Source organism: Prosopis cineraria, unplaced genomic scaffold (genome assembly GCF_029017545.1).
Source record: "Prosopis cineraria cultivar Desert tree isolate PC_DT_omini unplaced genomic scaffold, ASM2901754v1 PC2, whole genome shotgun sequence".
Classification (NCBI taxonomy): Eukaryota; Viridiplantae; Streptophyta; class Magnoliopsida; order Fabales; family Fabaceae; genus Prosopis; species Prosopis cineraria.
In genome coordinates this window covers 18,650,629-18,664,318 of record NW_026555333.1, presented here as the reverse complement: position 1 = coordinate 18,664,318, position 13,690 = coordinate 18,650,629, and the positions used below count along the sequence as shown (strand labels likewise).

The 13,690-nt window shown below is 27.1% G+C and overlaps 1 protein-coding gene across 1 annotated transcript; it reads left to right on the top strand.

The window, feature by feature from the left end:
* Nucleotides 1-4,011: 4,011 nt before the first annotated feature.
* Nucleotides 4,012-7,075, top strand: LOC129303762 (tropinone reductase homolog At5g06060-like). The gene is made up of 5 exons (XM_054943277.1): nt 4,012-4,147; nt 4,857-5,064; nt 5,496-5,712; nt 5,788-5,894; nt 6,761-7,075. Exons 1-5 carry the CDS (start codon nt 4,071-4,073, stop codon nt 6,932-6,934), a joined length of 783 nt encoding a protein of 260 aa, XP_054799252.1. The 5' UTR covers nt 4,012-4,070; the 3' UTR covers nt 6,935-7,075.
* The last annotated feature ends 6,615 nt before the right edge of the window (nt 7,076-13,690 follow it).

Sequence of the window (13,690 nt, the reverse complement as noted above, 5' to 3'; positions counted from 1 at the left end):
AAATAAGAATGGAGAATCATGCACAGGGACCGTCGAAGAATATTATTTGCACATAAGGAACAATAAAAAATTAGTGCCTATCTGACAAAAATATATTTGAAAAATCAAACTATTTATATGATTTAGCAAAAACACATGCCAAATGTGATTTGAATGAATTTTTGAGTGTTATCTAAATGTAATATTAATTATTGTTAAAATAAGAACATGAACTCATTTTTCTCCAACAATGACTTATCATTGATCATTATTTATGAATAATACTTTTTATTGGTTTTGTGTACATACACATGCACGTACAGATGCATGTGCACTCATCCACCCTAAGGTTGGATGGACCACACATGCCTTCCATGCATGTTTCAAATAAAGGATTCTGATCAATAATGGAGCTCGATTCTTTGTATGCTCACAAGAATAACGTGACTGATTAGAGACAGATATTATCAAATACTCTATAAACTCAGGAAAATAGCTTGGTTAATGCCTTGATTATTATCATTATTTTGCATCGCGTGATGAAAATTAACTTGTATCAAATGTCTTGTATGCAAGAATTAAGGAGAACATGTCTTGATTATTATCACCTTTACCATATGTTTAGCCTTTTTGTCATTTCATGTCCCGCACGCCTTGACCATTCACTGATATGATATTCACTTGATTGAAGTTTAATATATAGAAAAATGTTTTTAGAAATGTATTTAGAAAAAAAAAGGGGACAGGTGTATTTCTAATTTTCTTTATAAAAAATAGTTTTCTACCTACTAAGCATTACATAAAAGTTTGGTTGGTTGCTAGAAAGGACATGAGAATGGATAGATTAAAGCTATAATAATGCCTTTGAGAAACATTGATGAGGCATCATGTCTTTGCCATGGAACTAGACTTATAATTACAAAACTTGAAAAGTCAGTTGTTGAGGATGTTGATCCATAAAATGGATATGAATCTTTTTGAAAGTATATAGTCATTTCATATATAGAGAGGATAATTTCTTATTATGCCTTCTTTTGTAATAAATATTAACAAAAATCAAGGTCAGTCACTACATAAAATTGAATTATTCCTATCAAAGCCAGTTTTTACACATGGATAATTGTATGTAGCTTTATCAAGGGTGAAAATAATTGATGGGTTAAAGATACTATTGGATAACAATGATGGGAAAATTATACAACAACAAATGTAGTGTAACATGAGATCTTTTAGTATTTGGAAGGAAGAAAGGCTCAATGTTAGTGATTATGTAAGCAATTTACATTTATGTTTAGTGGAATGCAAGAAATTATGTAGCTTGCTATTGTGTTTCATGTAATACAATTATTTACATTTATCAGTACACATTAATTAGGACACAATTTCCTCACTTGAATTTATTTGCTGTGAAAGATCAAATATATTTTATTTCAAGCAAACGTAGTTGAGTGGAATGAAATAAATAATGTAAGTAATGATTTGAATTAAATTTATGTGATGAAATTCTTAAAGCAAATGCTCCGGTGCAAGGTATAGGGGAGTGAAGATTTGTTGTACCTAAAAATTTTACATTGTCATTGTTGATGAAATTATAATTTAGTTGTAAGATTAGTGATGAAATTAAATTGTATACAAGATAAAGTTACTTATACATTGGCATTGTTGGTGAAACTGGTAGAACTTGTCAATAGATATGTGGACTATTTAGCTAGCTTGGTGAACTATATACATATATTTTTTTGGCTGAAAACTGTATAGATAGATATATAGTTATGAACTTATTTATTATAGGGAGAAATTCAATTAAAGATCACTGCAAAGAATTAATTTTAGGTGAGTCCAAAAAATTTTAATTTAGTCCAAGTAAGAAAAGTCAAAAGAATTTTATTAATAAAAAGATCAAAATACCCTTTACTTATTATGCAGACTCACTAGTTATTAATTTTCTTACTCTATTTGTTAATTTACACATATGAGTTGCAAATTATATGAGTTGACATGTGAATAATTATATTGATATATGAATAATTATTTAAGATTGGACATTAGTTTTTCAATTATAAACAACAACATCAGTTATTAAATTGCTAACTTTACTTGTTAATTACTGACGGGTTTTATAATTTACTAAAATCAATTATAAATTATTGACAAGTCTTGTAATTTACAATTAATGTTAATAAATTAATGAATAAAAGTTAACAAATTAACAATTAATATTACTAATTGTCTGATAAATAGATGTAATTTATAAGTAATATTGGTAAATAAACAAGTGCATTAAGAAAATTAACAACTACTAATTCTATATTACAAGTAAAGGGTATTTTGATTTTTCACCAGTGAAATTCTTTTGAATATTTTTTCCTAAACTAAACTAAAATATCAAAAATATTTTTGGACTCATATGAAATTGATTATGTTTTGTACCTTATTTTGCATACCTGGATGGCTGAATTGATATTATATTGCTGGAAATTTTCTATAGAAAAATTTGGATATATATTGTTTTATATAAAATATTCATATATATATATATATATATATTTAGACTAAATATAAAACGTCGCCTACTAAGGCATCTGAATAGGCCAAAAAATTATATGGGTTAAGTAACTGAAAAGCCAGACCTAATCAACAATCTAAATAAAAAGGCTAGCCAGATCTCAAGAGAAAGTCTCAACCAAATAAGCACATTGAAATCCCGCCAGTTGCAAACCCACTCCTTAAACCGTTAGTATATAAAGTCACAATCTCAAACAATCTTAAATCTCACAAAAATATAATCGTTATTCCCAAGTATCTCAAAGGAAAGGGCTGGATGTTCAAAAGTGGAATGTAGTGATGAAAAACCGTGTCATGAATTTTGCAGACCATGCATAATAAATCCTTAATTATTCATAAAAACATTCCAAATTCCATGGGAGAGACCACCATCACTATGTCATTGTAAATAAAACACCAAATGATCATAGAAAGAGGACATCACTCTGAGAACTTACACTCACAGCTCTTAGGTTTATCAGATAGTTTTTATTTTTGTTCTAGACTTGTAATAATTTACGTTTTGTATTTAATATTAATCAAACACTTATTCTACTAATTCTTATGTATCTTTTATATTTAAGTAGAATGCTACCTCTATAATTTTTTTTTTAAAGAAAGTCAAAGGGTTTGATGAAGAAATGGACTTGACAGGCCGCAGGACGATTGTTTTCAGTTCTTAGAGACATGGACTCACGGGTTTGCGAGACTGCAACGTTCTCTTGCAGACAATTGTTTTCAGTTTACAGAATCACGGGTTTGCAAGGCTGCAACGTCTTCTTGCTTTACACGCATGCTTGTCCAGGATCGTCGGTCCGAATAATATGGGATTACTCCCGTGAGTTTCATTTTACAACACACATTTTAAAAAATATATTTCATAATTTATATATTTTTTTTATATAATATTTAAAAATATTTTTAAAATTATCATTTATGAAAAAAATAATGTAATATTATTTTTAAAATTTTTTATATAATAACATATTTAAAATTCTACACATTTTTATTCTTTATATTTCTTTACATTAATATTTATGAGTTTTATAAAAATGACTTATAAAGAAGACAAAAGGAATATATCCTTTTTCCCTTTCTCTTCTTTATTTTTGATCAAAACTTCAACTACTGAAATTTAATATTTTACAATAGTATTATTATAATATTACATAAAAAAATATATTTAGATGTTAAAATTTAACGTGAACCGTTTATAATTGTAAATTACATGTAAATTATTATAAAATGATTTATTAGATTTTTCATTGCAATTTCGACTTATTCAGGTTCAATTTTAGCTTCGCTCGTTGATATGGGCCCATCAATGTGGCACTGAGATTTATAAACAAATCATCATTCCGTCTGGAAATGCAACATCGAAGAAAAGTAGCATAAGACGGTTAAGCAAAGGTAGAAATTTTTTTAGCTCACGGACCTCGTCCCTTATGAGTATATATAACTCTTCTGAGTTAAGCATTAATTGTGAATGACAGATCATCGCTTATATTGTGATAGTTTAATTGGCTGTGAGTAGAGAAAGAAGAGAGATGGCAGAAGCAAATACCAACAGATGGTCTCTTCAAGGCATGACTGCTCTTGTTACTGGTGGAACCAAAGGAATTGGGTATCTTTCTTTGTCTATCTATCCGTCTGTGTCTTTTATATGTCTCGTGTCATGTCTTGTTCTTTTTTATTTTCTCGTTTTAGGTATCTTAATTTCTCACAAGATGCATGAACACTCCCTTTCAACAATTCTATTTATATTTGGTGAAATGAGTGTTTAACGCCTCTTCAAGTAAAGTGAGATTATAGTATTTTGCATCATATACATAACTTGTGTTTCATTTAAGCAAAGAAAGGAAAATTTAGAGAACTGGTGTATGTATATCTTGTTTAATTATATTTCAGGAATTTTGGAAAATTTTCACATATCAAAAGATCTGCTTCGGACTCTTGAGGGCATTGAATTCATAAGCTAGCAAGCTAAATATGTTGAAGTGTTTCCAACTAATTAGTTGGGAGAAGTATAATCAGGTCCCAAATAAAAAAAATTAAATATATCTTCAATTAATTTACAAGTCAAATTTCTAAATGTAAATATTAAACTTCAAAATTTATAAGTCCATTTATAAGTGAATAATTTTTATATTTATAAGAAAACTAACTACTTCTTTAGTCTATTTATAAGTCAAATTTTTATATTTATATGTTAAACTGCAGTATTTACAAGTGGATATGACTTGTAAGTAAATGGTTTTCTTACTTGAGACCAATATGTAATTCTCCCTAAATAATATTAGTCACAAAATTCAATTTTGTATGATGAATTTTAGACATGCTATTGTGGAGGAGCTAGCACAGCTAGGGGCAACCGTATACACTTGTTCTAGGAACGAGTCTGAGCTTAATGAATGCCTCCAACAATGGACCATGAAGGGACTTCAAGTTATTGGTTCAGTCTGCGACATGGTGTCTTCTCCACAAAGACATAATCTGATAACTGAAGTTTCCTCAATATTTCATGGAAAACTCAATATCCTTGTGAGTAACTAATCTAAGAAAATTTAGACTTGGCTGTTGAGGTAGACCAAATTATATGCTCTAGCTAATTCATTTAATATTACACTGTCTTTTTATATTTATTTTTATTGATTAGAATGTTTCAATTATAAGACCTTACTAATTAAGGATATTTTTTAAAAAAAAATTATTAATTGCATCTTGAAAGACATAAAATGTCTTATATTTTGTGACATCTTACTTTAAAAAAATATTTTATATTTTTTAACGGAGAGGGTATCAAGATAACACATTTGATGTATAGGTAATATATGTGCTTGTCATAGATTTTCTTAAGGCTTCAATACGTTAGAAAGATTTTGGTTTTTTTTTTTTGACTGATGGAAAAATTTTGGGTATGATTATTATATTTTTGTTTTTGTTTTATAAGCTAATGTTTTATTATTCAACAGGTGAACAATGTGGGAACAAATATAAAGAAACAAGCTGAGGAATATTCGGCGGAAGATTTTTCATTTTTGATTAGTACAAATCTAGAGTCTGCATACCACATGAGCCGACTTGCATATCCTCTCTTAAAAGCTTCAAAAGATGCAAGCATCATCTTCATATCCTCCATTGCTAGTATGGTATCTATAAATGGGGGATCCATATATGGTGCAACAAAAGGTAACCCATTCTTTTATTTGATTTTACTGATAAGATAATGAATGGAGAATTTTGTTAAGAAAAATTGAAATACAGGAGCAATGAATCAACTAACCAAGAACTTAGCATGTGAGTGGGCAGAAGATAATATAAGAACTAATTGTGTTGCACCAGGCCTCATTAAGACACCCCAAGCTGATCGGGTAATTATTTTATTCTACCTCTAATTCTTTTCTCATTTTGTTATGTTGTTCAAGCTCTATATTGTTGTAATATTAAGTGTGAGTTGACTTGACTTGATATAAGAAAAAAAATTACACATCAAATGGAGTCAAATTGGAGAAGAGATATATTAGTGAAAAAGACTAGATATACAAGAGAGAATGACAATAAAGTCCTAAAATATAAAATCTATTACAATTAGGTCTCTAATGATAGAGTTTTCTGAAAAACAAATTACAAATATTGATTCAAATGGTTGCAAGTAAAAATTCTAATTGTAAATCAAGAGTTAAATTTAGAATTTAAACATATTATTTACAATTAAAACTCCTAAATTTACAACTGACGTTATAGTAAATTTTGGAGACCTAATTATCATAAATTCATTATTTTGAGACTTCAATATCATTCACCCAAAATTCAATACCTTAAGTTTTTGGATTAAGATATGATGTCATACGCACTTATGTAAGTGTTCTCTTGGAACCATTAGGCAACCTGAGCCGATACATATACTTTCTCTAGTCCTATTTATAAGATAAAGAGGGAATAATTTTTTTTATCCAATTTATAAGACACCTTATTAAAATTTTATTACAAATTCTCTCATTTGCCCTCCATTGAATGTTGGAGAGAGAAAGTATATTATTAAAATATGTATATTTAATATGAGCAAAGTTGAAAAATTATTAAATTTTTAGATAGAATTAATAAATTTTAAGACTTTTCTTAATTTTGATAAAATATATTAGAAGTGATTTATAAATAGGATAATAAGAGTAAGTCATGTCGTTGTGTCTTGTTGTCAAATTATACCTACTTTTTTGAAGGATTATTATTATTGTAGTTCCTCAAAAATAAGAAGTCTCGAGAGGATTTCATTGGAGGAATACCTTTGAAACGGATTGGAAAGCCAAATGAGGTGTCATCCATGGTGGCATTCCTCTGCTTACCAGCAGCTTCCTACACTACAGGACAAACTATTTGTGTTGATGGAGGATTCACTGCTTTTGGTTTTTGAATCAACATTGCTCAATTATTACTATCTTTATTTCTGTCAAATGCTTTAGCCTTGGACTTAAATTGTATAAGTAGTTTAAATTAGAGTGTTGTGTGAGACCTTTGCCATTATGAACTAGCTCAATAATAAGGATATGGATATATCATGTAGGCATAATTATTTTTGCGTTACCCTCATCCTCATTCTGCTAGACATAATTACTAAAATTCTCTCCCCCATTGTTATTTGCTTGAAACAAAATCTAGCAAATGATTGGCAAGAAAAAAAGACATAAGAGTAAAAAATAAATAATAAAATTTTAATTCTCATAACCGATTTTAATTAAAATAGTGCTAGTTAGGTTTTTTTTTTTTACATTTAAGTATATTTGATGTCCACTACTATTAAATCAGATTCAACCATTGTCAACTTCAATGAAGGTGGCTTTTAAAAAAAATAGTCTTTTTTCTTCTTTGTATTTGCACAAATTTAAAACCTCATATTTAAAATATCATAGTCGATTATTCTACCAGAATTAATGCATAGTGCTAGTCGGGATTTTATACATAAGCATATTGAGGAGGGTGCAATATTCCAACATTATTAAGGAAACTTCATCTGGTTTTTTGTATAACACTATTATTCTCATTGTCATTGCCAAATATCTTCAAGTTTATTAAGAGAGAAATCTTTTATGTATGAAACAAATCCAAGAGAGTCTAGTTGAGAGAATGTCCTTCTCTGTTTTTCCCCTAGAACGAGTTTGCTCTTTTTCAAAAATAAAATTTTCTTTTTTTATTAAAAAATTTTTTAAATACAATATAGTAGCAAATTTTCCTAACACATTTTATTGAATTATTTACCTTATTATAATTTACATTGGTATAATTTTTTATTTAAAATATAATGTGCTCTATTTCTGATATATTCATTTAAATCGTAAGCCATGCCTTTTTTTTTTAAAAAAAATATATCTATGCTATTTTAATACAAAATATCAATGGCGTTTTTAAAAAACTTAATTATTTCATGAATTTTTAAAGTAACTTATAAATAGGATTATTAAAAGCTTATAAAATGTGACTTATAAGCCTAAATTATTATGGGCTGAACAAAACAAACAAACTAAATTGCATTCCAACATCACTTGTATGAGCCTCATAAGTCAAAAGTAACTTTGTTTGGATAGAGAAAAAAGGGAAAAGAAAATAGGGATAAAAAAATTTAGAATTTTTTTCAAAAATAGTAATATAGACTATTTATTCTATAATAAATTTTTGTTATTAATATTATTAATATATTAAAATTTATATGTTTTGCTTTAATTAAATGAAAGTATATTAAGTATATAAGGATAAGTATATAAGTCTTGTCCTATTTATAGTTCATTTATTTAAAAATTTATCACGACTAACTATTGTTAATTCAACCTTTGAGGATCTAACGGTCATCCTCCCATTTATTTATTTTTAATAATAGTTACTCTCTGAATGTTAGGAGTTTGGATCTATGTATTTATGATTAAGGTGTATTTTTATTATTCCAACTTTATACAAAATTTTAATTTATTCCTTTAATTTTATAAAATATCTTTTTCAATTTTCTAAACCCAACACCATTATTTTAAATGATTTTTTGTGCAAGTCATTGTTACTTTAAAAAATAAAACTTAATATATTAATATTTGATGATATTTAAAAATTTAAAATAAAATTTATTTGTTGATAAAACTAATAATATTAAAGTTAGATAATTAAAAAGATAATTTATAAAATAAAACTTGGTATAAATGTAAATGACAATATGTATACTTTAACCGTTATTTATATAGGGATAATAAAATTGAGTTCTTCAAAAATTTTTAAATTATTATTTTAATTTTTTAAATTTAATTTTTATCAACATAATCCTTGAATTTTGCAACCCTTATTAACTTGGTGCTTATTATATAAAGACGGGATAATACTATGAAAATATCCTAACATGGATAGAAAAATATTAATGATAAATTTGTAGATTAAAGAAAATATATGTAACTATCTAGTTAAGAAAAGATAGACTAAAAAATTTTAAGAAGTATTGGAACAAAACATAACGTAAGAGACTATATTGAATAAATTATTTTGGCAAAACTATATTGATAAAAATTAAAATTATTTAAGGGTTAATTACATAATTTATTCTTATTTAACTAGCATACAATTATGCATGTTAAATCATCAATATACTTTATTTAAAAATTGAAATGAATAATATAATAATTTAAGAAAATGTAAAAAATAAAATCAATAAAAATTAATAATTTAAGAAACTAAATGAATAGATGAGACAAATTTAAAACACTAAAATTTTTATTATCTCATTTAATTATTTATTTTTATAACAATTTATAAAATATGGTTGGTAAAAAAAACAATCTATAAAATATGAAATTTCAACCATTAATTTTTTTAACTCAACCATTAGATTTTAAATCAAGAATAAGAATTAGACGAGGAGAAGAAAAAAAGGAAAAAAAAAAAAAACACTACTACATTCCAAATCAGCCTATGGCCTAAATATATGCAGAACAATATGATGCGAGTCACTGGGAAGCGAGAGGGAGAGATTGTTGGGGAAGGCGAAGGCGAGCAGCGTATTGTGGATGGTGTGTGTGGTGAGCGTAGTGTGGAATAGCATGGGGACAGACCGCCACCAATGTGAAGGCCACGTATCACCTGTACCAGCCGGAGCAACATGGTTGGGATCTTATGGCCGTCGGTGCATTTTGAGCCACCTGGGACGCTAACAAGTCCCTCCCTTGGCGTCGCAAATACAGCTGGACTGCCTTCTGCGGCACCGTCGGCCCTTAGGGTCAAGCTGCTTGCGGCCGTTGCCTCTGGGTCACCAACAACCGCACCAGCACCTAACAGACCGTCAGGATTTTGGATCGCTGCAGCAACGGTGGGTTGGGCTTGGATGTTAGAGTCTTCTGGTAGCTCGATACCGACGACAACGGCAAAGCTCAGGGTCATCTCTCCGGCAACTATAACTTCGTCAACTGCAGTGACTGATCCATCCGAAACCGGACCCGACACGCACTCCTCTGAAATAAAAGCGCAATATGTAGATTAGTGCTACTGATCTTGCTATAAGAGAGTGCTAAGAATTCGCTAAATGAATGCATTCTAGTGTTCCATTAATCATAACTTATGGGCAGGGAAGAATTCATCACATGGGGGAGCCATAAGTGAAATTTTATTTAAATGTAGGGGCCATAACTAAAATTTTATCCAAATGTGGGGCTAACAATGACTTTTTTTTTTCATTTCTTATAAACAAAATCACACTTATTTTTTAAAAAAAAAAAATTTGAGCTGTGGTCCCCTTAAATTTGTTGCTTGTAGAGTTACTAGTTTGAGCAGGTTAAACTTATTTAGATCGAATTTAAAGTATCATATTTTATATAAAAAATTTATATAATTAAACTTGATTCTAATACCATTGGGCTTTAAGTTTATTCGACTCGATCCGAATACTTTAAACTTTTTTAAAAATATATTTTTTTTACTTTTTGAATCAATTTCAATTTTTAAGTGACTTTGTTAAGCACAAAACATTATTTTGACTTTGAAAGAATAAAAAAAAAAGATAACTTATTAACTTTATGTTTAAGTAATTTTGTTATTGTTTTGTTATATTATGCCTAATTTATTCATGAATCTTTTATTTACTTTTGAATCAATGTCTTTGTTGTTTAAATATTTTAATATAATAACTTATCAATCATTAAATATTTTATATATTTTAATTAAATTATATTATTTTAATTATGATCAAGTTAATCATAATTCAATCACAATTAAATTATTAACTTAAAATTATTGCTTCGATTGGTTCAAAATTTTTAATAACTTTTGGGTAAATTATACTTTTTGTTTTTAAAAATATGAAAAAAATAGTCATCCTTATATATATATATATATATATATAACAAAAATCCATTTAATTATAAGTAAAATAATATACTTTTTTTGAAATTTTTTTTCTTTAACTTTTCATATTGCTTAACTTAAATGCAAGGGATATTTAATTTAATTTATTTTTAATTTTTAATCAAATTTTTCATGGACAATAATCAAATAATTATGTAAAAATATTGTTATATTTATTATGTTTATTTAATAATAGAGCTAATAATTCACACATGCCCTAATTTTATTGCTAAAATTATTTTTATTTTTACTTTAAAATTAATTATTTTATTTAATAAAACATATAAAATATTTTTTGTGAATACTTAAACTATATATAGGACTCAACTTTTTTTAAAAAATAAATTGGTCTTAGAATATAAAAATCAACATTAAATTATATTTTAAATATTATTTTAAGATATTTTATTGAAACTATACATATTTTTTATTTTTAAAAAAATGCACTTAAATATATAATATTTTAACATAAAATGACATAAAATATAAAAATTTAATTAATATTTTACATTTTTTAAAATATTATATTTCATTTGGGCATCGGCCAAAATAAAAATAACCTTAAATTATTTGGACGAGTTCGAGTTTGCATGTCAAATTTAACTTAAGTTACTGACTTTAATTATGAGGCTCATCTAAGCTCGAACAAGTTTTAACTCAAATAATATTTATAAATTACTTATTAATAAAATTTTCATATTAATCGCACAATTAGAATCCCACAACCTTGCCGTCATGATGGGTCAAATCCTTACCCATTTGACCTTTGTTTTGTTACTTTTCTTTTCCTTCCCAGCCTTCTTCGTCTGCAGGGAAAAAAAAAATAAAGAAAAAAATTTAATGAAAAAACTTTTTAAAATAATAAATAATTTATTACTCTCTCCATCCTAAATTATAAAATATTTTTAAATAAAATCTCATATATCATTAAAACTCATTAAATACACCTAATAATTTTATCTTTTTAAAATAAAAATATAAAATTTTAAAAATACTCGTAATTTAATATATTGAAAAGAAAAGGGACATAAACTACTTATAAAGGGAGAAAGGGTAATATTATAATTGATACATTTAATAAAATTTTAATCTATCCAAAGTATCTTATATTTTTAGATGACATAAATTTTTTAAAAATGTCTTATAATTTGAGATGGAAAGAATATTTTTTACTTCTTAATTTTCTTCTTTAATTTTATCTTTTTTTAGTGCCTCCCCCTTCCCCACTTGAAAAAGCAGCCGCCCCCATTACATAACAAGGTGCTAACTTCATTATCTCGATCAGTGCCTGTCGGTAAATTCATTTTTAAATTATACGTACATGAGTGTTTGAAATTTTAAATTTATTTTTAATATAATATTAATAATTTGTTGAATAAAAAATTATAAAAAAGATCCAAAATTATAGAAAAGGTCTAGATTAAATTTTATATCTTATTATTTAAAAAATTAAAAGTAAAAAAATTAAATATTTTAGAATCATTAACAAAAAATTTTAACAGTATTAAAATTTATATTAATATATATGCTTTGAAAACAAGAGGAAGGTCCCTACAATTTTAGTAAAATAGAAGGGAAGTCACAATATTTTACTATTTAGATATTCACACAATTATAGATGAAATTTTCATATTTATTTTGAATATTTTTAATTTAACATCAATAAATTACTGTTCTTAAAAAGCTCATGCATTGAATCAGCTACCATGTGGTGTGATTTTACTTTTCTATAATGGTGACGTATTTAATTAGAGGTGTTGAGTTACAGCTCTGAGAATGTAGCGACATTTAATTTTTTGGTGGGGACATGCCTTCCAAAGATGTACTCAGTTGCTAACCAAATTAATTTGAGCGAAAAACTTGAAATATTTGAGCTCAAGCAATTCAAAAAAGGAAAACATATTATTTGAAGGTAAGTTATTTGGGACCAATGGTTTTCTTGAATAATTTTTTTTTGGGCCAAGACGTTTTGGAATAACAAGTAAAAAAAAAGTTCATACTTTGCCCAAATGTTTCTATGGATGCAAATGTTATTCTGGACCAAAATTGAGAGAATATTATATCCATTTGGGCCGTTGTTCACCTGTTATTCCAGTGTTGGGCGAAGAGTGCCATGAAATGGTCCTTTTTGTTTTTGGTGAAAAACGGGGCTAAGCCCAAAACAGCTTATTTATTTATTTATTTTATCTTCTTTTTACATAATTATCTGCTCACTCAAGTTATGTAACTCAATGATTTTGTTGTTGTTATTATTAGTACTTGTAGCATGGAGTTCATTTGCAATTGTTGTGTACTTGACTTTAAGTTGTTATTATTGTGATTGTCTTCTTTCACTTTAAATTACAGTTACTATAACTCAATGATTAAATTTACATATTCATCTTATTTTAATTTTGAATTTAACAAGTTACGTAATTTGATAGGTATTGTTATCTAGATCTATTTTTCATGCTTTGTATATTTATCAGGATGTCCCATTGTTAGATGGTCCCATCCCGTGAACATCAACATGCTTTCAAATCATGAATCTTGATGCCAATCTCTTAGTTAGATCAACCTTCACACTCATATGAGCATAGCTTTCTCTCTCTCTATCTCTTCCCCCTCCCCACTTCCGGGCTATTCATTCCCTTTTTGGCAAGTGTATTGAGATCTATCTTTAATGTTTTGCAATAATTAATGTTTCCCAATTTCTATGAATTGTCGTCATTGTGACAATAAATAGGAAGAATAAGTAGGAATTCTTGCCCATGGAGCTAGTTTCCCAAGATATTACTATAATTTGTAGTAATTGTAAACTTGG